This window comes from Taurulus bubalis, assembly GCF_910589615.1.
Source record: "Taurulus bubalis genome assembly, chromosome: 9".
Lineage (NCBI taxonomy): Eukaryota > Metazoa > Chordata > Actinopteri > Perciformes > Cottidae > Taurulus > Taurulus bubalis.
Window position 1 is genome coordinate 16,099,995 of NC_136597.1, and position 25,536 is coordinate 16,125,530.

Consider the following 25,536-nt stretch of genomic DNA (forward strand, 5'->3'; position numbering starts at 1 on the left):
GCCAAAAGAGAAACCTTACACTTGCCCCTTACTCAGCACAGTCTAGAAAATAAGCACACACTCTCTCTCTGGTGTATGTCGAATGATTATCTACCTGGCCAGAGAATAAAACAGAAGTTATTCACAATGTATCTTATTTTTCTACAATGTAGCCCAGGAGACTGTTTGTTTACAGCTAGTTAAGTGGATCAAGAGAATGTTGCTGTTAGCCTTTTTTGCCTGAGGCTCCTGCACATAGTTCATAGGTATGGTTTTCCCACAACATTCATCTGTCATCAAATGGCTCCCAAACCCAGTAACCGCAGAGTAAATATTTACAGAATGTAGATGGGAGATGGTGCATTGATGCTGACCTACGTCACAAATTCTTGCTCATTTTAGGTTGGCCTGTGTTCTTTGATGTTCTTTTATCTCTTGGTAGTCCTTTTTTACTTGGCCGAATAAAGCCCAGGCCACTTGACATGTAAAGAATTTTGCTCACCAAAAGTAGGTCAGCCGGGTATCTCCCTTAGGGACATTAAATAGTATCAGACCAGGACACGCATGCTGTTTCTGCATGTGTAACGCTTAATGAGCCATGTTCACATTTCCTGGCATTGAATAATGGTCTGCAAATATTGTTATATGTTACATGAAATAAACCAATACCTCACTTTTTTCATCAAATCGTTGGATAAAGCATGAACTGTATTCCTCTTCTTTTCAATTGCGAGTGTGTCGCAAGAGGAATAATTTATTTGTATCTTTCTTGTCTGAATAATGTTGGTAGTGAGAGACGGCCAGGAAAAAAGAGAACAGTTTGTTCCATGACTCATTTGCTATTAAGCGAAGAACTGGCTCTCGATTTTTGTGTTGGTTTCAGGTAACAATGTATTTTAAGTCTGAAACCACATCTTATAGTTGTCCAACCAAAATAGAGTTTACTGAGGACATTAGTCAACATTAGACTAATTGATTTATAAACAGTACATAACAGGCTATTCTGCTGGGAGGGAAAGATCCAGAATGATCAGCAACCAGGTTGCCCAGAAGTCAGAAAATGTAGAAAAAACTAAACATACCATATTATAGTAGACTGCTGGGTACACCGTGTACTTTTGTCTTTGCTATTTTTTTGCTATGTATTTGTGGATATTATTATGTAACATATTTGCTCTCTGCATTAATGCATTATGTGACAGAATGGTTGTTAGTGAGATGGGGATGCAGAGAGTTGTTGACGCCATGTTTCATCACAGGACATCTTAATGTCCCAAAGTTAAAGGATGTAATGAATGACTTCTCGCAGTATTTATTTTGGTGCACAGTGTCTGCTTCAACCGAGGTTAGTCAAGTTTACTGATGCATAGTCAATGTGTAGGTCAACCATGATGCATGCTGGGCACACAGCGGATTTAGAGCGCCTGCCTCTAGCTGTTTCTTGTCACAGTCTGTGCCAGTAGACCTCTCCCATAAACGTAATGTGTGCACTGTTGTGGCTCCGAACCCCTGCTCACATCCGCACACCAGGGTTGGGACAAATAATTGAAACATCATATTGCAATACACTCTCGTGGTACTGAGTATTGCTATTTTACATTGAATGGAAGGATTAGGAATTTGACATAGTCCTTTTTGATAACAATACTTTTTAAACAATTTTCTTTCCGTTCTATTAAACTTATTTAGCAATTTTTTGTGCCTATTATGAGGCACATATAGGTGTATCTCCCTTTTTTTACAAACAGTTAAAGTGTGTTGTGTGGTATTTATGTCTGCTTTAGGTTTGAATCATGTGTTTATATGCACTCTGTTACACACAGTTTGAAGTCAGTTATGTTTTAAAATTCATAATGCTTTGAATAAATGATGGCTATAACCAGGCAATAACATCATGTTTTTCCTCAGAATGGCCTGATGTGATGCTAAACGTATCTTGTGAAAAGTATCTTTATCATATTGAAAGTCACTTAAAATATTCTGGTATACATAATACAAAATCACAATATAATATACAAAATATAATTGCCCTCCCATTTCCCAACCCCTCTCAGTCCATCCCAGTTCTACCCCCAGTTCCACCCCAGCAGGCTGCCACTGTCCACACCTGACTATAGCCGTGATAATGGCGAAAATCAATTACACAAAGATGCAAAAAATAACAATAAACTAATTCAGAAAAAGAGAGACAACACATATTGAGCCACACATTTTTGCATTCTTACATAAAGAGAGCACTGCGAGTCATTACAATTTGTTATCCCAGTGACGGTAGTGAAATAAGATATACATTTGGTTTACTTAATGAACTCAATGAATCCCACATCTATTCTCTATTCAGTCTATTATCACATTTCATGACTCGTGTTGTACTGCTTTACTCTTCCCTTGGCTCTTGGATGAAGTGCAACATTAAGGTTTTGAATCGGTTTCTTGTGCAGGCATCTTTTCAGCGCTCCAACAGCCATGACAAGGTGAGGAAGATCGTTGCCGAAGAAGGCCGTGCTGCTCGTAACCTCATTGCCTGGAGTGTGCCTCTGGAAAACAAGGAGGAGGAAGGTTTGTAGCTGCATGCAAAACAGAGTTTCTATGAATGCTAATATGCTATTATTCTGCTTTGTTGCGGGTTTCACATTATTGCTATATTAACATCACTAGTAAATGGAGTATGACATTTGTGTATTGTTTAGGTCCTCATTGTGCGGTGGTAGGTGTTGAAGCTAATGCTTTAGGTGATTTTTATTTCCCATATCTATGGGACAGTGAAAGATGTTTAGTCATTTATTTGAAGTATTCCAGTGATTTATCTTTGGGAAAGTCTGTGAAGAAACTCAATGATCGTTGCTCATCTTAAGGCTAGACTGATAAATGAAGGAGTGTTGAGAATCTTTTCAAGTGGGTTATGGTTTACTCTGATACCTAGATATACTAGTTCACTGCTTTATTGTGGTTCAGTGTTTGGTCAATATGATATTATGTAATAGACTTTGAATAGTTTATACAGTGCTATAATCTTTGAAATCCTGTAATGCCAAAGAAAAATAACTGATAAGATGATCAATTTAAACTTTTCTGTTCAACAATATCGTTTCCTGTTTAGCAATTGTAGTGCCACATCAAATGATCAAAGAACGCTTCTTTATACCAACCTTCACCACAGCAAAACTTATTTTACAGGATTTTTTCAGGGAAAGTCTGAATAATGTTACACTCTCCTTCAAATCTAAATAAAAGTAACTGCTAACTGCGGTAGTTTTTATTATTATTTTATTCTAAAATCATAATTCCTAAGCTTGTAAGAGATGCTTTCAAGTTACAGCTATAGACTGCTGTTCTTTTTAAATCAGACTTCCACACAGAGGAACACATTATTGTACGCCACGATCCCTGTTTGTTTTAGATCATCACTCTAAATGTTCTGGAGAAGTCCCAGAAAACTATCTATAGAAAAGAGTGAGAACCCTTATTTTAGCCACCTAAAAGAAAAGCCCAACCAAAAAAAATGCATTAGTTTAAATTAATGCATATTTAGAATATTTCTTACCGCCTTACCTGATCATCTAATCTCCATGTTGAATGTTACCGTCATCCCGATCATTTGAGATTGTTTATTTCATCAATTACACACAGTATACGCTTAATTTTTCTCCTCCCCATAGCAAAGTCCAAGAGCCACTCCAGTGGCAGTTCCAGAGCCCAGAGGATCAACTCTGGTCAACAAAGGAACAAGAAACAGGTTAGTTAGCGTGTCATCTTCTTCCACTAGAGGGCGCCATTCACCAGTCTAAGTATTCCATTTCTTTTGCCATACACCCACGGCAAGTGGATCTGTGACTTCATGAAACTCCCTGTTTTTGCTTTTGTTAGTCAGTCTTGGAAAAACTGAGTTCACAAAGACATGAAGAAAAAGGTGACCAATCCTAGTATTCAATTGTATTGTGTTAGGGGCCTGGATTTGACTTTGCCTCACCTGACAAAAATGTATCTTCAGTCAGATCTCTTAATTTCATTTCCAGTCATTAGATGTTCTTGCATTAGGTTGCAAAATTGCAAACAGGCTACAAGGAGGATGTAATAAGCTGGGATTTATATGACAGCAAGATGTTGACAACAACAATTTGTCACTTACTGTGCTAGTAAAATGTGGTTTGAGCTAAGGTATTTTTTTCTGTTAGTCCCCTAAAAGTATTGATGCTTTCTATTTAAATAATATATTTAATACTTCCTGAAACCACTGGGGTAATGCTTGGAGCCAACATTGCCACAAGGGGGTTCAAATCTCCCCATTTTCTTCATGCCATACATGCATGGCTGGTAATCTTAGGCATATACAAGTGGGGCCTCATATCCCAACCAACAGGAAAACATGTACTGTGGTTGCTATATAAAAATAACAAAAAACTTGCATGACACTGCAATGAGTTTGTCATTATTACCCTAATGTATGGTCCACGCTTTGTCTCCCCAGAATGCTGGAGTTGAAAATAAAGGCACAGCTGGTGTCTTGCTGGACAAGGGGCCAGAGAAAAGCCCCACCAAAGCCAGACAGCCCCGCAAGGTGGACCTGCGAGCACGCTACTGGGCTTTCCTCTTTGACAACCTGCGTCGAGCTGTGGACGAGATTTACGTCACCTGTGAATCCGATCAGAGTGTCGTAGAATGCAAGGTTAGTTTGCTTTGAGTAGAGACACAAACGATGGCCCTGGTAGAAATGCAAATTCTATTGTCACCATCAGTGGGATCATGATCTGAAATTACCAAACAGAGTTCCTTGTTTGTGGAGCCTGAAGGGTGTTGGGATTTATGAACACTAGAGGGTGACTTTGAGATCATAACACAATATCTCCCTCACGGCTCACATTCCTCTTGATTTCTGTTTTATGTCAGAGGGGCTCTCTGAAGGCTCGCTGCTGAAAGAATTATCACAGAACTCTCTCTTGGGCCTGACTGACTGGACTGAATATTGATGACGGACTGTAAATAACATTCTATATGCACTGTGTTTGTCGTCAAGCATTTGCTGAAATGGGGCTTGGCCATTTCGCCTCCTTATTGGTCAACATGTTGCACATGTAATCAACAGCAATATTCTCCGTTTTGTGGATCGGTGTGTTTGTTTTGGTGCAGCCCTGGAGTGACACTGTGATGGCGTCTAGGGCTTATTGGTTTGATACTAATGGTCCTGTGTTTTATTGATTCTTCTGCCACGCAGCATTATGCTGCGCATGGTTCTGGTGACGTTCTGCGGTCAGTACCGTAGCCCAGTTCCCTGTGGTGTGGTTGGCTTGCTGTCAGTGCTACAGTGCAGCTCCCTGTGGTGTGATCAGGATGTTGCCAGTTGGCCTTTGTCAGACATCTGGCTGGTAGGTGTTTTTCCCCCTCATACCACTGTATCTCTCTACACCCTAATGCTGTCTAATGGCCATGGAGCTGGGTGCTGTTCATAATCCCCTATCCCACCCAGCTCGGGCTTAATGGACACTGATAGATGATGGAGTCATCTGGAGGGGAAGCAGAGTGCTCTGATCGCCCCAGCCACAAACCCCCAGTGTAGCCGTGGGCAATCTGCATCGTGTGCTCTCACACAAATTGCTAACAATTTTCCACCAACAAACTTATGGACATAAGCATAACCATTATCAGGAAGTGATGCCTAATTCTCGATTAAGGCTATATTTTGTTACTGGAAGCTTTGTGTAATTTTCCACGAGAACCTCAGTGCTGATGTAATATGTTTTCACACTCAGAGGGAATGTGTTCAGTCGGCAGAATGATTCATATATGCTTATTAATAATGCCCACACCTCTTTAACCCAAGCCCTAGGCCTAATTAGTTCCTATCAACTGTTCCTTTATCCCATCTCTGATTTATTAGTTAGCATCCAGACCAGGCAAGAGAGGTACTTGGCATTCCTGTTCGCTTGAAGGCAAATTAATGAATTTAATTCCTTTTTTAATTTATATACATTTTTAAGTGAACTGAAATAGGCTATTCTGGTCTTGAATGGTTTGACTTAAAAAAACAAAACAAACAATCAGAACTGTGAATAATTTACTAGAGGTCAGTCACTCTAACCTAGGCTGTACCTGTTCATTCTTGTTTCTATGTATGGACCACAGGCTTTTACTGCCCATCCTATTTTATGGCAATGCCTCTGGAAGGTTAAACATTTTGTCATTCCTCATGAAATGTTATGTGAGGGTTGTATTTAGGTAAGTGTGCCTGTTAACATACTGAAAGCCACTTTACGGTGCCTTCACTCATTGTTGGTTTATCTGTCAGAGGAGCAGCAAACCTCTCTCCATCTCAGCCTTCATTACCAAATGAACACCAAGCCATAGTGGTGGTCTTTGCCTGTTAACCAGCTCTAATCAGCAGACCTGCTGCTGGACCCATCTTTCACTGGCCTGACTTGTCTATTAACTAAAAGCACTGTGAAGCTTTACTCTCAATTACCACTCCCTTCACGCTCCCCATCAATCAGTTGTGTTCGTTTCATTAGAGCTCTGGGAAAAAGCTCCACGCGGCCCACCACCTCTGGATAACCAACACATTCAATTCAAGTGCAGATATCAGGCATTTTCTAAAAGGAATTTGCCTTCTCAGTTGTTCTTCAAACTTTTCAGTCAATCTTTGTGTCTTTTTTTATTTTTTATTTGATTTGCACACACATAAGACTTCATAAAGATCCAGATAATGGAAACAAATAAGAGATGACAGATGTCAAGAAGCCACAGGCTTTTATAACAAAACTTCCCTCAACAGAAGGAGAAAAAAAAGCTATAAAAAAGGGATCACAATTTATACAGCAATACATAAATGACAACATTTCATCTTCGCTCATGAATATTTCTGGGCCAGCTCCCGCTTGCCAGCAACACTCTTGATCTAGCTATCTGGTCCCTGTCAGTTTTTGAACTGATTTGCACTCTCAACACTCATTTCAAGGGCCAGTTATTGATTTTAGTTGGAACAAAGTATATATGTTTTTTGTTTTAATCAAACTGATGAAATGGTAAACATCACAAGGCCTAAGTAGAAAATACTAACAAAGATAGAAAGCATAATGTTATGCTTACATTGTGCTTAAATTGTTTTAGATAAAACATTTTTTTTTTTAAACATGGTTATATGAGGTCAAGTTTTGAGTGTTTAAGTGCTGCATTGTATACTGAATTGTTAATTGTCTTTGTATTTGCTAGGTGTATGAAACCAAATTGACTGCTCTTGAGATTAATGCTCAACAAATATTCTTGAGTAAAATCTGATGCGTGCGTGCCAACTTACTGGTACCTTTCAATTGGTTTGTGCATCGCACCTTCATGTTTGTGTTTAGAAACTCTGCCATTCTCCATCCTATTGTGACTGCTGTCTTTAGGAGGTGTTGATGATGTTGGACAACTACGTACGGGATTTCAAAGCTCTCATAGACTGGATCCAACTTCAGGAGAAGTTGGAGAAAACAGATGCCCAGAACAGGTGATCTTCATTTTCTTTTTCTCACTCCTTTGCTTTATCTTTCACTCTCCCCCCAGTTTTCAATTGCTCCCTGAGGTGAAACTGGAAGTGCCGGTGTCTGGTCCCTGGCTTTGAGTCACAAACAGAACGGATCAATAGCCCTGCCTTTTAATTCCAAAAGATCCATGAGTTTATTGGCTTCTCTTTAACACAGTGACCACTGCAACAGTAAATTGACTAAGAAATGAAATTCCCAGTGCTGCCTCCCAATTTGTTCATTTAAAGCGTACTGTTAATCAATAAGACAACCTGAAACTTGCTTCAAGTACATGCTCCATTTATTGCATAAATTGCTGCAAGTAAATCAGCTATTAAACTGATTTGCCAAAGTGTCAGCCAAGTCTGTGTGTGTTTGGCAACTAGGAATTGTAATTAGTGATAGTTATGTAATGTTTGCTACTTTCACTTCAGGCCCACGTCTTTAGCCTGGGAGGTGCGTAAGATGTCTCCAGGACGTCATGTGATGCCAAGCCCCTCGGTCGACAGAATGGTTCCTTCTCCAGGTGCACGTCGCGTCCTCAACTTTGGGTAAGCTCTCTTACTGTATTTCTAGTAGTATGCTGCACCAAACCCCATTTGGCATTTGATCCGGATGAAGATCAACATTTTATTTGATTTAAAATTGCATCATAGGGCATCCTGTTATTAACCAATCAATATTTAAAATTATGCCTGTTGTTAAAGGGGTTAGAAAATGCAGATTACGTTATCTCACAATACAGCCATTGATTCCTGATGGTGAAGCATTTGTTTAATGCAATTTGTCGAGTCTCTCACTCTTTGGCCAGAGAATAAGTGGAAGGTGTAGATGAAAGTGTCAGTTAAAGACTGCTGAAGCATCGGTTCAATATGTGCACTGCTCTGTAATTGGATGCTGCAGGAAATGGATATTGATCATAACGGAGGCCTGTTGTCCAATACAGTCCCATGCTGTCTCAGGGTGGAGAGTGCTGGGGTGTTAGATAGACGCTGTCTTCAGACTGCTGAAGCCTCTTAGACAGACTGGTATAATATAATTGAAAATCAAACCTGCCGACAATGAAGGCTTAATCGTCAGGTTCATATTTGTTTGTTCATGATGTGTGTGTGTGTGTGTGTTTCTTATTCAGTGGTCCCCCACCTACACTAGCTGCAGCCCGGCTTTCCCACACAGGCCCCAGCTGGGCGGACCGAGTGAAGTGCACTCAGTCCATCCCTAGCTCCAGTCAACCATCCACCGCTCCTTTAGAAAAACTGGGTAAGAATTCTCCTCTGGACAGAACCAGAATGCACTTTAAGAGAATGTGGTTCCTTCTAACAGCGAAATAACAAATCTTCTTCCGTGTTTTCAAGGTAAAAAGGATGCTGAGGGTTGGGAGACAGTCCAGCGAGGACGTACTGCCAAGCCCCGCTCTGCCGTCATTGTTGCCAAGGTCAGTCCTGTCTTGGTTCATGTCACCCCAAAGCAGGACAGCGTCAAGTCACATCTGCCACCAAAGGAGGAGCAAGAACTCAACCCTCTGTGTCCCTCGGACAAGGACACAATCCAGAAGGATGCTGAGCAGCCAGTGCCTGGGGAGCCCGACCCACTGGAGAAAGTCGGATGTCCAGAGAACGAGAACATGATTGAGGTTCAGTACCTTGTGACGTCTTTCTCCCAGAGCAGTCCCTTGATATCAATTATTCATAAGTAGCAGAGTAACACTAGACCATTTTATTAGCCACATTTGTGTTTGTTTTGTGCTCCTTGGTATTCATACCAGACAAGCATATCAACTTTAAGACGATTGATTGTACACTGACATTTCAGAGGCAGAAAACCCATATTCACTATCATGAAATAAATACTCTGTCGATGGCTCAAGACACACATGGTAAGAATGTGTTATAGCCATTGGTTGATTTTGAAAAAGATACTTTGCAAACATACATGATCATTATTTCCCATCTATCAGTTTATTTAGATCATGATTGGATATTTAGGGCATGTCAGTACCAGCTTTCCTGCATGCTTTGTGTTTTCAGCATTGTGTTGAGTATTGATTGGTTTGATGTTTTTTATTGTTTTCATGAATTGCTTGAAATATGCATGTCTTTAATTGAGTTTGCGTGTGTTTGTGTGTGACTGTCGGTGCAGCCCCCAGCAGAGAGTGTACAAGACTCGGGGCAGTGTGTCGACGCACCCTGTGAAGACGCGCCTCCCCCCATTCCAGCTCCTACCCCTTCCCAAGCCACAGAGCCCCTCCCATCCTCAGCCACAGTCCCATCAACAGACATTACCTTATCAGTCCCAGTCCCTGCTCTGGCCCTCTCAACGTACCCAGACCTTCCCCAGACGGATGGGCTCGGTGTACTGTTGGCCTTTGGGGACAGTGTGGCTGAGGGTGGCGCGTCGCAGGGCATGGCCACATCTGCTCCAGGACAGGCTGAGACTCCTGTGACAGCCGTGAAACTGGAGAGTGTGTCGGACCCCACAGAGCTTTCTACTGTGAGTGCTGAGAGATGGAAGAGGGGGGGAGGGAGTGGGCAGGCAGCGATCCCCAAGGGTACTTCACCGCCAAAACAAAGTCAATCTTAAGAAACCTCCAGACCAAATGTGCAGGAAAGGCTGCATAGCTCTGTGTAGTGTTGTTATAGCGCCTCTCACTGTGAAGAATAGCTGTGAGTAGACTACTTTTGTAATTGAGCATGTGCTCCTGGGGTGTGGCCTAAAATGAATCTCTCAACTTGTTTTAGTTATTTTGGCCACTTCGACTTCCAAATTGTGCAAAAAAATAATAATGCTGCGGGACCCGGACAGATTTTCCAGTTTGTATTCAACCCAGCGTTAGATCTTAAGCAAACATTGGCCGCCGTCAGGTGTTGTCACTACTATTAAGCATCATGGAGTGTGTAAACACAGAACTCTGTATACTTCATCATGGATGACTACACCTTTAAGTGGGATGCTGTCAGATTTTGACAGGTTGTAAATTAAACTGAAATCTGCCGTGTAAGCTATTTGGCCTCAAATGTAACACCAGTCTAGTCTTTGACCTTGTCTAGGCAATACTTGTGTACTTAAGATTTAAATCCAGAACTTTTAAACCTTCCCATATATACCTCATGCAAAAGACGCATACTGTTGAGAAGGCTCTATAATTAATTTAGAGTAGTTACTGCTCTGGAGTAATCTGAGTCCTTCGCTTATTATTGCCATGTCATGAAAATTCTCAAACTACTGATACGGTTGAAGTAAACAGTTTTCTCGCGCAAAACCATCAGTTGCTTCCTTTCACCATCTCTTCATCCTCACGGTAAATGTGCCCTGCATGACTCTTGAATGCTCCCTCACTTGTGATGATTGTGTGGTACAAACTGTGATTGGGTTGATATGGTGTTCCCGTCTTTGGATCGTGCACCAAATTTTAAATCAGACCAACTGCACAGAGGCTAAAATGTAGTATTTCAGGTTCTACACATTACATATTTTGTATTCAAATACAAATATTTACCACATTTCTCTGATATTTCATAATTTGTACTCCTCAACGAGAAAAATCTGTTTTAGTTGGTGTGATATATTGCATTATAATCAAAGGTGTTTCAAATATTTTGTCAACATAATTTACCGATAGAGAGCGGCAAAAGTATTGAAACTCCTCTTTGACCTAATATAAGCAATGATAGAAAACAGGCAATCTATATCTAAAGTGATGTTTTTGTATATGTGTGTGTGTGTGTGTGTGTGTGTATATATATATATATATATATATATATATATATATATATATATATATATATATATATATATATATATATATATATATATATATATATATATATATATATATATTAAAGAGATGTTTTATATATCTCTATCATTTCTCTGATATGAAATATCAGAGAAATGTGGTAAATATTTCTATTTACCAAGCGCATCACTTTAATTGTTTCTATATATAACTAACGTGATGTTTTGTTTCTTCTAGTTACTCAGTGGTTGTTTGTATGAACTCAACATATATGAAGTGTGAAATGCTGTGTGTGAGGTGGTATCTGTGCAATGTGTTCAGCCACAGTCCATGGCCGAGGTCCTGGCCAAAAAAGAGGAGCTTGCCGACCGACTGGAGAAAGCCAACGAGGAGGCGATTGCCAGTGCCATCGCTGAGGAAGAGCAGCTGACCAGGGAGATTCAGGCTGAGAACAATGACCTGGAGACTGACAATGAAAGTGACTTCTCTGTAAGATTTATAATGCTCATTTTTACTGTAAATGTTTGGTCCCTTTAGTCTGACAGCCAGTAATGATGTTTTATTTTGTTTACCACAGGCTAACATCGGCAACGGAGGTTGTGGTGTCAATATAGATTGGACTGACATGCTGGCAGATTATGACGGTATGGACGTCAACATCTGAATGAAAACTGAGCTCTTATTCTTTGTATTGGAAAAAATTACACTGATCTGTTTTGTTTTCCTTGCTCGTGTTTCCTGTAGCTCGTGAGCCATGGCGTCAGAGTAACTCATGGGGGGACATAGTAGAGGAGGAACCTGCTCGGCCTCCTGGACATGGAATCCACATGCATGAGAAATTGTCCTCGCCGTCGCGCAAAAGGTGCAAAACATTTTCTTTATGTAGTGATTGGTTGAGCACATCTGCCCCTTTTTCAACAGCTCAATTTAATTCTAACACGCATTGACAGCGTCCACACAGTACAATTAGCTTCTCTACTTGTTTAGTGCCCTGCTCATTTACAATCGCCTCACCTTATTTTGACATGGATTTAACCCATCTGCCAGAGAGTCAAAGACCCACTTACTGCACATGACCTTTTTCTTTTTAGGTTACCACCCAGAATGCCTAAACAGGCCCTAGTGCCTATCAGAGTCTATGTCTGCCTTTTGTTGATAAGGAGGTTGAGATGAATGATTTGTTTCCATATTTTTGACAGAACCATTGCAGAGTCAAAGAAGAAACATGAGGAGAAACAGCTGAAGGCGCAGCAGCTGAGGGACAAACTCCGGGAGGAAAAGACGCTCAAACTGCAGAAGCTCTTGGAGAGGGTGAGTATAACATGCCAAGTTGATGGAAAGCACCCTGAAAAAACTCCATGCATGCTAAGCCCAGCCTGGCTCATAATGAGAGGTTTTGTCAGCACACTGCCTGATAGAATCACTAAATATTATAACCCCCTCAAGTCGCATTCAGGCCAGCTGGCCGCAGACAGCCATGAGCGAGACCCCTGGCCAAAATCAACAGCCTTTCATGAAGTTTGTTTTTGTTCTCCAGGCCATGGCAAGATGAGTGAGACCTAGAATAAATCAGGATTAACCACATAAAAACAAAGTGTTTGTATATTTGCATCACACACTGGTGAGGGTAGCAACTGAAAAATTAAGAATCCGTTGTCTGTGTTGTCCTGGAGAATGTACATTATTCTTTTCCCGCCCCCACGCTTCACTTTCTGCAGGAGAAGGAGGTGAGGAAGTGGAAGGAGGAGTTGTTGGAGCAGCGTCGGAGCATGATGGACGAAAAGCTGTTACACGCCGAGTTGAAGCGAGAGGTTCAGCTCCAGGCGATTGTGAAGAAGGCCCAAGAAGAAGAGGCCAAGGTAGAGAAGGGAATGCAGTAACCATATACACATGACAGCTGAGGAATTTTCTAAAATAAGTAGGACATTCATACATGCACAATGTCCCTGAAAACAGAGTGATTTGGGTTGATTCTAACCAAATCTATTTTTCCACACTTGGGTTACAATATTTAGGCTAGATACTTCAAACGTCTGTGTACATGCATTTATGTTTATTTACACATTATATACTCTGCGTGTTTATATCCTCGGTAATAAGTATATGTGTCCGTACAGGTGAATGAAATCGCATTCATCAACACTCTGGAAGCCCAAAACAAGAGGCATGATGCCCTGGCGAAGTTAAATGAGTATGAGCAACGCCTCAACGAGCTGCAGGATGAGAGACAGAGGAGACAGGAGGAGAAGCAGGCCAGAGATGAGGCTGTGCAGGTGCTACAAAAATCAATGCTCAATTTGAATTGAATAATTCTATTTGTAATTTCTACATTTGGATGCATCTTCAACAATATCTCCTTTTCCCTGTGTAGGAGCGTAAACGGGTCCTGGAAGCAGATCGGCAGGCTCGGGTGGAGGAGCTGCTGATGCGGAGGAAGGAGCAGGAGGCTCGTATTGAACAGCAGAAGCAGGAAAAAGAGAAAGCTCGAGAAGATGCCGCACGGGAAAGGGCCAGGTATGTACTCCCAAATTCCTTCAACATGGAAGTATGTGTACACAGGGGTCTAATTTGATTCCAGCAGTCACTTTGATAAATGTTAACATGTACAGTTGTTTCACACTGCTTTTCTATGTCCTATCTGAAGAGATCGAGAAGAGCGTCTGGCTGCTCTTAGTGCTGCTCAACAGGAGGCCATGGAGGAGCTGCAGAAAAAAATACAGCTGAAGGTAAGTTTAAATCATGACATTTCCATTGGAGAGCATACAGGAATCCCAGTTTCCCATATGACCTTCTGGTTTCTTCCATAGCATGATGAGAGCAGTCGCAGGCATATGGAGCAAATCGAGCAGAGGAAGGAGAAGGCTGCTGAGCTCAGCAGTGGTCGACATGCAAACACAGACTACGCCCCCAAACTGACCCCTTACGAGCGCAAGAAACAGTGCTCCCTGTGCTGCGTTGAGGTATGTACAGTTTCATCCCGTCTGGGCTCATGTTGGTGTCCCCAACTTCTATACACTATGTTGTTTACGGCACAACCTCCATGACTGGTATACAATACAAAGTCCTGATAGCTTTCAAATGTACACTTGAGTGTGAGAAAAAGACGAAGACACAGATGCTGCAGCAGAACAGCTCTGGCCAAATGCCCCTGTGTTATTTGGCAGACTACATACAAATGCTGATGAAGGTGATTCAGAGGATTTTTGGAAAAGGGCACATTTAAATGAGGATTTAACTGCATTGATTAAACATTGACTCTTAAACAAAGATTTATTACCGGGCATGATTATTCTTTTTCGAGTGTCAGGCAACAAATCCACAAGCAGACATATTTATCTATGATAGACGGGTTTCCCCGACAACAAGGGTGGGACACCTTGAGTCTTCAAAACCAGCATCAGATAAAGAGGGGGGGAGGAGGGAGGGGTTCAGAGTCAAAGAGGGAATCTTGTTAAAATGTTGGATGACCTTGGCCAGCATCTGACACCAGAGATCATGGATGGGTCAGCAGCAAGCACTTCATTTAATGACATTAAACACAAACCATTTTAAAATGGCTGGTTTCCAGAGATGGGAGAACAACACTGCTTGCTGTACACCTGACTCTTGTTGTGGCCATTTATCTTTTATTTAGACATCTAGTCCACAACTTTCCTTTGCCAATACTTGACTGAGTTTCATTGTAATGCAATTCAATTAGTATGTTATTTTGAAAAGAATAAAGGCATTTTTAGGTCTTTTTTTTATTTTTATTTTTTTATAATATTGAGATCCCAGAAGAGAGTTGTATTGAGTGGTTTTCACAGCTACACTCTGTTGCTGTAAGCTCAATTTATATTATAAGAACAAGATAATGCATTCTTGAAGGCATCTTATCTGTATATATAAGTTCCAGGTAACATCACATTTCCTTGCCTTAGTCTTTGCTTTAAACTGAGGTTTAGGAAAGAGACGGGTCATGTCCCATTGAAAAAGCCCATGTGGTATATCGTTTCACCAGAATCCCATGGGGCTCCGTTGACCCTTTACTGCCTCTGTCTCCATTGTGTCCTCAGCAGTGACTTCTGACCTCTGTGTTTGTGTTTGTAGATCACCTCAGAGGTGCACCTGTTCAGCCACACCAAGGGCAAGAGGCACCAACAGGCCGTGCGAGACAGTAGCAGCATCCAAGGACGGGAGCTCTCTGATGAGGAAGTGGTGCGTATCACCCACACCCTGCCAGGAACAAACAGCCACTCATCCTGTCAAATATTACTGCCCTACTGCTGCATGTGTCATGTTAAAAGACAAAGAGACACCGTAGTTGTCTTTTATGAGATTGTCATTATTATTGTTTATGCGTCCCCTTGTATACTGCCACAGCGTCGTTGCTGGCTTTGTGCGATTACAAATGGGCCTTGAAATGTACACAGTCAGGGTTCAGTGCTTCAGTGGAGGGGTGACATCACCCTCTTGTCTCCAGGCTGTTTTTGTCATGGAGCGCTTCTCCATGGGAAGGCAGCTCGTTAATGCAAGGTAACCTCTCAGGCTGCAATATGAGATTGGCTTTTCAGCAGTGCTCATTGTGAGGCTGACAACTGTTGGTACTATACGCAGCACCTTTGGCCCCAGCAGCTCCTTTATTCAAAGCTTTTTTTCAGCAAGGAATAATTGATACCCACTCCTTCCTTTCCTCTAAATCATTTCCTTTCCAAATGCAGGTCATTTTTTTCAGTTTGACAGTATGATAAACAAGGCAACGTAGAGAAGCACTTCACCGATATAGCACTATAAACAGTCCATATATGAGCACTACTTCATATACAATTGCAATATGTCTCTTTTTTTAAATTTTTTTTACATGATATAGTTTGCCAATAACCATAAGGCTTCCATATTTTGTTTTTGTCAATACTTATCAGTCAAAGTTTAAGCCCTTGCTGAAAGCCGTCCTTGTCCTTTTTTGCATCTGCCTAAATCTAAATGCGAACAGTTTGTATTAATTGTGTTTTTATTGGATTGGATTATTAGTCAGTGTAGTATCTCTAATAGATGATATTTAGATGCCCAGAACTACTATTTGTAATTATATGTGAACATGCATTAAGCTGTCCAATAGCTCTACGTCTGGAGACTTTGTTTAGATAGACTTATGTGTCTCCTTGTTATTTATATCAAACCTAATTTTGGTGTCCACTATTTCATTCATACCACTGCCAACTATTTTCCAGACTGCAGCTCCATAGCTCTTCCTGCAATGAAAGATTTTTAATTAAAATGAAGATGGTTGGTTCAACTGTGCAGAGGTCACTCCATAGTTTTTCGGCAGAAGCGGGCGGCAGATGCCCTGTGCCTTCATATTTGGTCATTTCCTCTCATTCTGACTTAAATTGAAAATGCAAGGATTATCAACAGGATAGGATCGATGTATGGGGAGGGACCTTGAGAATTACAATTACTCTTTTCGTTCACCATCTGTCCTGGTTTAATATGGTGACGGTAATATTCAAGATGCATGGCTTCTGACAGAAGGACTTTATTTATTAATCACCTTTAGACACGACAGCTAAAAAAAAAAAAACTGCCGTCTTCTCTGAGGAAAAACTGTGCTTCTGTCCTGCTTGTCTGTAGTGCTCTGCAAGCACGGCCAATAGAGGGATCACCAGGCAGCAGAAGGTATCAGAGCTGACCTCCCAAAGGCACTGAATAGTACTAAAGTTCTTGTAGTCAAAGCTACGCTGATGGCCACAAATTGAGAACCTTGATGAAATATCCAGACTGCCAGCTGAAGCAAGCCTCTCCCTCCCACACTGTTTTGAGATCTGACATTTGTATAGTTATAGCAGCGAAGCTGCTGCTGAAAGAGAGAACCAATGAATAGTTTTCAGTTTTTTTTTGTCTTTGAGTGACTTGTCCCCTCCTTCAATGTCACTGATAGTATGTAGTTGAATACAAAAATGTCATGTAAACCACTGTAGTGATGGTAACTCAATACTGCACATCTTATCTAGTAGCCAGCGTGAAATACAGCTGTTTGTTTCACGCCAAACGGAAAGCCTACCTCTCAGGCCTTTGTATGTGACAAAAGAGGCCGTGGATGAACATATCCCATGTAATCGGTATTTGTGTGGGAGCCTTTTAGATCTGTATGTTTTTTTTTGTGTCGAGGAAAGGGAGAGATGTGTAGAGCGGTATCATATTTCTCCCACCAGAGGTATTGTGCGAAAGCAATGGCCTTGGGCCATTGTCTTTGCTGCTTTGTTACAATGGTTCAGTGGTAGACACCTGTCCGTCATCGAGTCTAATTGTCTCAAACACTCAAAGTTTACACAACTTCTACAGTTCTGTCTCACCTGCCAGCAACAGGAAATGGGATGTAATCATTATATTTTTATTTGCTCTGTCAGTATCATAGTCCCTATGTCAGCATTATACTATATTTGACAGCTTAATATTTCAGGTACCCTTTTATGTTACCGGTGTGATTTTGCAAAGATGCTTTGGATGTGTTACTGAAAAATTCCATTAAGTGAGTGGCTTGTGCACTGTGCACTTGTGCCTCTCAGAAAGATTACTGAACAGCTGCCTCCCATGAGAGGGACAGCTACAGTCATGAGTCATGACTGACCTGTAGTATCATGGAGTAGAGGGCAGAGGTGCGCGCATACAAATACAGACACTCACACATCCTTCATATCAGCATCTCTTCTTACCTTTTGGCCCCAAAAAACAACTTAAACTGTTCTGAAGTTAGTTACTTGATCTTAACTACTTGATAGAAATTCAAGCTCTGTAAGATGTTGCTTCAAATCTAACATATTTTGTCATAATATTGAATATAATATATGCATTACTAAGTGCACGACAATAAAACGTAAACTCTTAATACAATATACACAAAAGTGTTTCTTTTTCCAGAAGTTTAACACCCAAAAACTCAATCAAAAGCCAATTTGCGTCAATAGTAATGTGTTGGTGTGGCATAATATTTGATTGCTGGCACCATAAGCAAACATTGCCACAACTGTTTCACATTTCGACACAAATATTGATTGGTGCATGTAAATATGCGACGGCACATTTTCCAAATAGAGTCCCGCCGACTTCCAGCAATGAAATTAAGCACAGACCACAATATAATCGCATAAGTGTCATGTAACTGCTCAACTTTATAGTAAGAAGCTCATCTAGAAAACAGGTTTTCTAGGCCTTTTGAAAAGTTACAAAAAAAAACTATTCAGGCAGCAGAAATACTGACGACACTACTGACCAACGGGTATGGCATCCCACGCACTGGTTAGCGCGACGGCTGAATGGAAACCGTTTATCTGTGAGTCCATCCTATCCTCTGGGGTGCTGGATGACAGCATAATTGGATAATTGGTTTCTTGCACATGCATCATGTTGTTTAAATTGGGTTACATTCCCTTGTCTCCCTGGTGGAAATATCAGAATCATCTGACAGGGCCAGACAGGAGGCAACACCTCCAGCCTTTTAGCATTTCCATGGGCGAGTGGCTTCAAAAGACTGTAAAGCATTGGGGGTAATTACAGGATACAATGGTGTTATTGAGCGGTATAGATCTACATGTCATACAATATATCCAGTGCCACATCTGAAGTGTATAACCTCTGCTTATAGACATTTAACAAGAACGTTATTTACTATTTCCATCGTCATTTTAGAGCAGAACGTCTTCCTGTTTCGTTTTTTTTACAGTAATTGCGTCAATAGTGGAAGAAGTATACAGATCCTTTACTTCGGAATATTTTTACAGATGCATTTGTATATGCTGCATTTTAATATTGTAGCTGACAATACTATTATATATTCTTGTTATTTCCACCTTGAACAATGAATCATACTGTATTTTATGTTTTGTTAATAAATATTTTTCTACACATATTTATTTATGTGTAGAAAAAAGTGCATTATTTCCCTCTGACATATACTGGGGTAGAAAATGGAAATACTCGAGTACAAGTACCTCAAAACTGTTCTTCAGTACAAGTAAAAGTACTTTCCAACAGTGATTTATGAGCTTGTCTTTGCACCAAAAACAGACAATAGTTATATTAGAAGCCTGTTATAAGTAATGGTTCTAACAATTGCCTGCAATGTCTTTGATGTATTGATTTTGTCTACTCTAGGAGCATCTTTCCTTGAAGAAATACATTGTGGATATAGTGACGGACAGCTCTGTGTCTTCCGAGAGCATGAAGGATGGAGAAGAAAGGCAGAAGGCACGGAAGAAAGCGAAGAAGCTCCGCGCCAGAATGAACTCCAGGTAATGCATCCATTTTCTTCCTCTCTCCTTCTCCCTCTGCATCCTCTCAGAGGCACAGAGGACAAAACTTTGCCAGGACTTTTTTATGAGTGACAAGGAGATGGAAAGCAGATGTTACGTGCATCCTGGCTGTCTACAAGGTAACACTGATGAGCTTAATTTATGACCACTTTCTGTGATTGGGGAGCAAAACTGCAAATCGATCTGTAGAGCCTCAGCTTTCACCTGTAAAGAGCTTTCCTCCAAATTGCTGCCATGGCATTGCCAAATCTGAAGCCTTCCTCCGTGTACCGGATATATGTTAAAGTATGTATGAGCCATGCCTGTTTTTCTTCTTCTTAGCTATTGATTTTTAAATGAAGTATCAAAGAAAATCAATAGTAATCAACAAATAGGAGGCATTGCTGCTGTGTGTCAGAAGCTGGACCTCAATCAATTTAACTGGCTGTCAAAACAGGGAGGGCGAGGAGTGGAAAGAGACACAATCCTGACAAAACTTACTGTAAGATTATTAGAAGAATACCACCAAAAAACTGACAACATTGATATCTGAAACGTACGCTCTAAAATAAGATAATATAAAATAATCCTTTATTAGTCACTCAGTGGGGAAATTACAGGATTACAGCAGCATTGCTCACAAGTGCATAAAAGAATAATAAAATAGAACAAGTACCGGTAATATAAATAAACAGTAGAGAAGAATATTAATATACAGACTATATATATATATATATGTATGTATGTGTGTATGTGTGTGTATATATATATATATATATATGTGTGTATAGTAGACAAATGCAATAGTCAAGAAAGAGTAAAAGCCCAACACAAATGTCTAGACAAGAAGTTACAAAATATTAATATTATATTTTCATAATTGTAAACTATTATCAGATTTAGGGTTCATTCTCCATCAGCTTGGACAATAAAAAAGTGGCTCTTGAAGAGAAAAAAACTCATTGGCATTGGTCAGGAACCAACACTTTTTATTCTCTAGCTATTTTTTGTAATAGAGCCACGCTAACGCACACCACAGCAAAAACACAGTCTTAATATACAGAAAAGAATACCAACTTAATGATGTGGCTGTAGCTCAAGAAGTAGAGTGGGTCACCATGAATTATGTCGTTGGTGGTTCAATCCCTGGCTCCTTCCATCCTACATATCTAAATGTCCCTGAGCAAGGCACTAAACCCCAAATTCCCAAATTGCCCCGATTGCGTGCGTGTGTGTAGGGGTGAATGAGAGGCATTGTAAAGCAGCTGTGTCCCACTCAGGTTGAAATGTGCAGTCCATTTACCATTTACGATATAATGGAGGGAGTGTTGATAATGTGTTTTTAGCGGTTGGACATAAGTAATCCAATTAAACAGTTATCAACTATTATATCATTTAGGATCTTAAAGTATAAGTAACCTTTTCCATTGCATCCAATATGTACACTGACATCAACAACAACAACAACAACAACATTATTTTAATAGATACTTGTCTCCATTAAAGAGACAGAGAAAGAAAACATCTTCCTCAACTGCTGGCTAAACACTTGCAAAAATGTAGGGCTATGCTACAGTATTTATTCTTCAAGACTCAGTTTGAGATGATAATACTAACTGACGTATTGTAAGGAGTCTGCTCTTCATTATCTTTATTGGGATTATTATAAAAAAATTAAGATGTTTTTTTTGGACATGACCCATAACAACCATTGTGTGTATCATCTTCAAAAAGTTTATTTCTATTCACCTGCAGTGTTTTTTTTATTTTGTTTGGAGAAAATGTCAAAATCCTCCTAATTGTAGGCAGACTAGTTGATCCTAATAGAGCCTCCAGTCTCGTATCATGATTGACCTGTGGATTTGACCCTGAGTGAGATTTCTAAAAAGAGAATTCATTGTTATTAGGCTTTTCAGGAGAAAGTATTTATTCAAAAGAGACGGCTACAGGCTGAAACATTGTAGCTGCTACAGTGCTTTATTCTCAGTGCTGCTGTTTTTGGCTTTGTGAGGCTCAGCGGTACTGAGAAAGTGACAACATGATCTGTCTCTGTTCACCGTCACTCCAGCAGCGGCCCTGCTGAGACTAGCACTCAAAGGCAGCAGGCTTTCAGAGGTCATAAATAACAGAGCCCCAGTAAACATAAAGGTGAGCCGCTTCACCACTGGGTGGAAATGAACCGTTTTATTGGAACACCGTATGGTGTCCGTAAAACGTGAGTGGTTCTCACCAGGCCAACATTGCAGCCTTACTCTGTCATAAAGCAGCAAACACACTTTTTAACCCAAGTCTTTGTTTTTGTGGTTTGGCTAACCTTTTGATAATAAAAATAAGTGTTTTTCAAAAAAAATTAAAAAATGCTATTCAAATTCCACATAAGTAGTTTGTCACTTAGTGTCAGGATGGGTTTTGGTGTGTGTGTGTGTGCGTCCGTGTCCTGAGTCGTGTACATTACCATCGCAGTTTGAATAATGTGTTTTTTGCAGCATTGGAGAGAAATGTGTCTCTGTAAAAAAGAAAAAGGGGTTGAGATCTGTTTTGTGATTAACTGTTTAAATTGATTATAGAGTTGTGCTTTCTCTTCTTGCTGATCACTGATATTTATTGCCAAAGGCCCAACATGGGCTGCTTCTGACAGTAATGAATTACTCTGCAATTGATACCTGTTTAACCTGTTACGGTATAAACCTGTCTGATATAATATTTTTATATCATGAATGACAAACAGGGCAAATATAGGTTAAGCACGTCTGTGCTACCCATTTATTCGACTCACCAGCCACGGAAAATAACTATATCTAGAATGAATGTATATTGTTATCCGTGGTCACAACGTGCTCTATTGATATTGATTACTAATGCAGTAATATGGCTGCTCTTGTTGATTGCATGTTGAGATTTTTACCTTGATATTTGAATGTAAAGAATAGTATAGTATTATACAAGGTTGCCTTTTTATTGTTAGTCTTAGCAACAGTTTTTTAACAGATACATCTATATACAGATAGTAAACAATCAAAACCATGGAACAACAAACTAGTAATGACACTAATAGTTTTCGGAATGCTAGAATATATGCCCTCAATGTCCTGGTCTAGCTGTGAAGTGAGTTATCAGTTGTTTTTAGATAACTGTCCTTGAATACAAGAGATTGTGAATAGAGGATGAGGCTCTGGTTGGTCTACGTACGGCCTGCCGGGACAAATTCACCTGTCGTCTTCCAGGAAGTTTTTGATCCTATCACTGTAGAGATGGCTAACCGGAAGGCGCACAATCTAACTGATCAATAGTTACTTATCATGTCTGGGAATATCTGACTGACAGATAGAATCCCCCACCTAATGTTCCACACATAAGCACACGGTTTGTGTTTCTCAGACATCTTCTCAGAGTCTGGCTGCTGGATTAATGCCCCATAGATACCAGTCCCCTAATGACCATGACCTTTTACGAGGTCACACATTCAAAACACTGGTTGTAACCCCCTTTAACTGTTTATTTGACAATGAGTGAAGTGAAGAACTTGAGCCTCACTTGTTAAAAATAATTTCAATGAAGGCGTATTTTAAAGGTAGAATTAGGTCTTCATAATATCGATGGCAGCAAAACACTCGTCCCTACAGAGCCGGTGTCTGATTATTTTAAGACAAGTTACTTGGTGAGCGGCTGACAGGCCAAATATACAGACTCGGTTTGAACTTTTTCCTCTCTCTCTCTTCACACTTTCATCCGTTGTGTTTTTTACTGACAGGCAGAACACTTTTCCTGGTATTCAAATACTTGTTCTTACTTCTCTCTCTGCAGGGCGAAGGAATATGAGAGGTCAATGGAAGCAAAGACACAGGTCCCTGACTCTCCATACAAGGCCAAGTGAGTGTTTTCCTTTTCCTTTAAAAAAAAAAAAAGAACGTTTTATAGGTTTTTATAATTTACTCTAATGATCATAAAGCTTTGGTGTAGAGCGGCAATGAAAAGATATTTTATGATTTCCGTTTTATCATTTAGTCCAGACAAAGGAAAAAAAATATATATATATGTATGTATGTATATGTGTATGTAGAGTTTATTTTTCTGTTGATTAACTAATCATAAACTCAGGGTTTTAGCTCCTCTGTGATGAATAGAAGGTGGCTGAAGTAACATGGAAACATGAATAAAGATCTGGTGTTAGTGAGCGGATTCTCACGTCTCTTGGCTCTTGTATGTTCAGGTTGCAGCGCTTGGTGAAGGACCTGTTGAAGCAGCTGCAGGGTCAAGACAGCGGCCAGAACGCCAACAACAAAGTGTCTGGTCTGGACCGAACTCTGGGAGAGATCTCTCGCATCTTAGAGAAACAGGTAGAGCAACACATGAATCACATGGATACAGATACAGTAGACAGTGTGAATTAGTTATTTATATCTTTTATTAGAGAGGTGATTATTATTTGATGATATTGGTTGTATATGAATGATTAAACTGTTTATGCACCTAAACCGTTACTTTTATTTACCGTAGATGTCTATTTTAAAGGTTTGTTATCAGTTCACATTCTCTCTGATGCATTTTGTGCCGTCTGCTTTGCTGCTTGTCTATTGACTAAACAGTCTGCAGCAGTGCACAGGTCATGACAGCCCTTTGGCATGTTTCCTTAGTGATGAGCTGTGTTCGTCTGTGTCGCGCTGTGTCTCACCCTCCCAATGTAGAGTATCACTTACTCCAAACCAACTTGCCTTTGGTTATTGGCTAATGAAGACCAGATTAACTGTTTTCATTGTGCACATGGTACCAATAGAGAAGCTTCCTAGCACGAGAGCAAGCATTGTCTCATTTCTATGTGGCTCGGACGACACAGATGTCACTGGTTTAGACAATAGTAAATTGGATTTCCAGATGAAATGCCATGGATTCACAAGATTTTATTGAACAAAGGCATATATATATATATATATATATATATATATATATATATATATATATATACATACATACATACATACATACATACATACATACATACATACATACATATACACACAGCTGTGTGAAGTGTAAGAGAAAAGCCAAATCTAAAAAAAGTCAAATTCGGTTTAAATGAACTAAATTGTAAAATAAGACAATAATATATATATATGAGAGAGCATATATGGCAGACATGTATAACTATAGTTGATTTGAAACATCTGTCACAGAGGTTTTGTTGCATGACGGGGTTGTTGTTTTTTTACAGTAAAACTCGCATCAATTTTAGACTGAGAGGAGGAATTAAAACACCTGCCACCGTGTTTATGATGAGGAGAATATACAGCCCACTTCCTGTAATGAGGCATAAATTTCCTGCCAAGTTGTGGTTCGAGCCATCATAACATCCCACTGTGCGTGCCTCTGGGCGTGAGGATAGAGAGATTATGGTGTCCCATCAGAGACGAGGGGGCCGGCTGGAGAGGCTATTACCGAATTTCCCCAGAGGCAAAGAAAGAAGTGGCGGAGGTGGGTGGCACAGCGTCCTGTAAAGAGAGAGGAGGAGACCAGTGTGATGTGAGTAGCTCACAAGCTGTCACTATATGAGGGCTCCTCCCCTCAGCTTCACATACTCCCAGCGGGAGGTCGGAGGTCAGTGGGCCACAGTAGATGTGCTCTATTCAACAGTGGTGTCGCTGTGAATGAGGCAACTCTGTCCGGGTGCCTTTGCTTTGTCTTTTATTTCGGCACAAAAGCAAGTTTTGTCAAGTTCTGCTTCGCCAGCTTCTTAGAGAAATATCCACCCAAAGCTGTGAGGAACAAAGTGATTGGTCAAGGAGGCAGCCTAGGGAGCACTTCCCTCTATAATCCCTGGACAAAGTCAAATAAATAGAGTCTCCGTCAGCATGGCTGTCTGGCCCCTGAGTCATATCGAGTCAGGACCCTTTAGATTATTTGACCTAACAAGCATCTCTCATGTCATTGACTCACCTAGAGATTTGTTTTTCTCCCCCATATCTGATTCAGTCTCCACTTTCTCTACTAATTCCTTCGACAACACCCGACACTCCCCCTCCTGCACTGCTGTTTGGGTCCCACCCCTCCTCAGTCCTCCCCT

At 40.5% G+C, this 25,536-nt stretch overlaps 1 protein-coding gene across 1 annotated transcript in view; it reads left to right on the top strand.

The window, feature by feature from the left end:
* Positions 1-7,358: 7,358 nt before the first annotated feature.
* scaper (S-phase cyclin A-associated protein in the ER) overlaps positions 7,359-25,536 on the top strand; it is a 46,133-nt gene continuing 27,955 nt past the window's right edge. The window contains exons 1-18 of the mRNA XM_079223468.1: positions 7,359-7,459; positions 7,910-8,026; positions 8,608-8,735; positions 8,831-9,108; positions 9,615-9,965; positions 11,533-11,700; positions 11,789-11,855; positions 11,956-12,073; positions 12,411-12,522; positions 12,930-13,070; positions 13,329-13,484; positions 13,583-13,725; positions 13,856-13,937; positions 14,019-14,171; positions 15,301-15,408; positions 19,342-19,478; positions 23,283-23,348; positions 23,689-23,815. Of these exons, the coding sequence (XP_079079594.1) occupies positions 7,368-7,459; positions 7,910-8,026; positions 8,608-8,735; positions 8,831-9,108; positions 9,615-9,965; positions 11,533-11,700; positions 11,789-11,855; positions 11,956-12,073; positions 12,411-12,522; positions 12,930-13,070; positions 13,329-13,484; positions 13,583-13,725; positions 13,856-13,937; positions 14,019-14,171; positions 15,301-15,408; positions 19,342-19,478; positions 23,283-23,348; positions 23,689-23,815 (2,544 nt within the window). The 5' untranslated portion in view covers positions 7,359-7,367. The remainder of the gene's footprint in view (positions 7,460-7,909; positions 8,027-8,607; positions 8,736-8,830; positions 9,109-9,614; positions 9,966-11,532; positions 11,701-11,788; positions 11,856-11,955; positions 12,074-12,410; positions 12,523-12,929; positions 13,071-13,328; positions 13,485-13,582; positions 13,726-13,855; positions 13,938-14,018; positions 14,172-15,300; positions 15,409-19,341; positions 19,479-23,282; positions 23,349-23,688; positions 23,816-25,536) is intronic.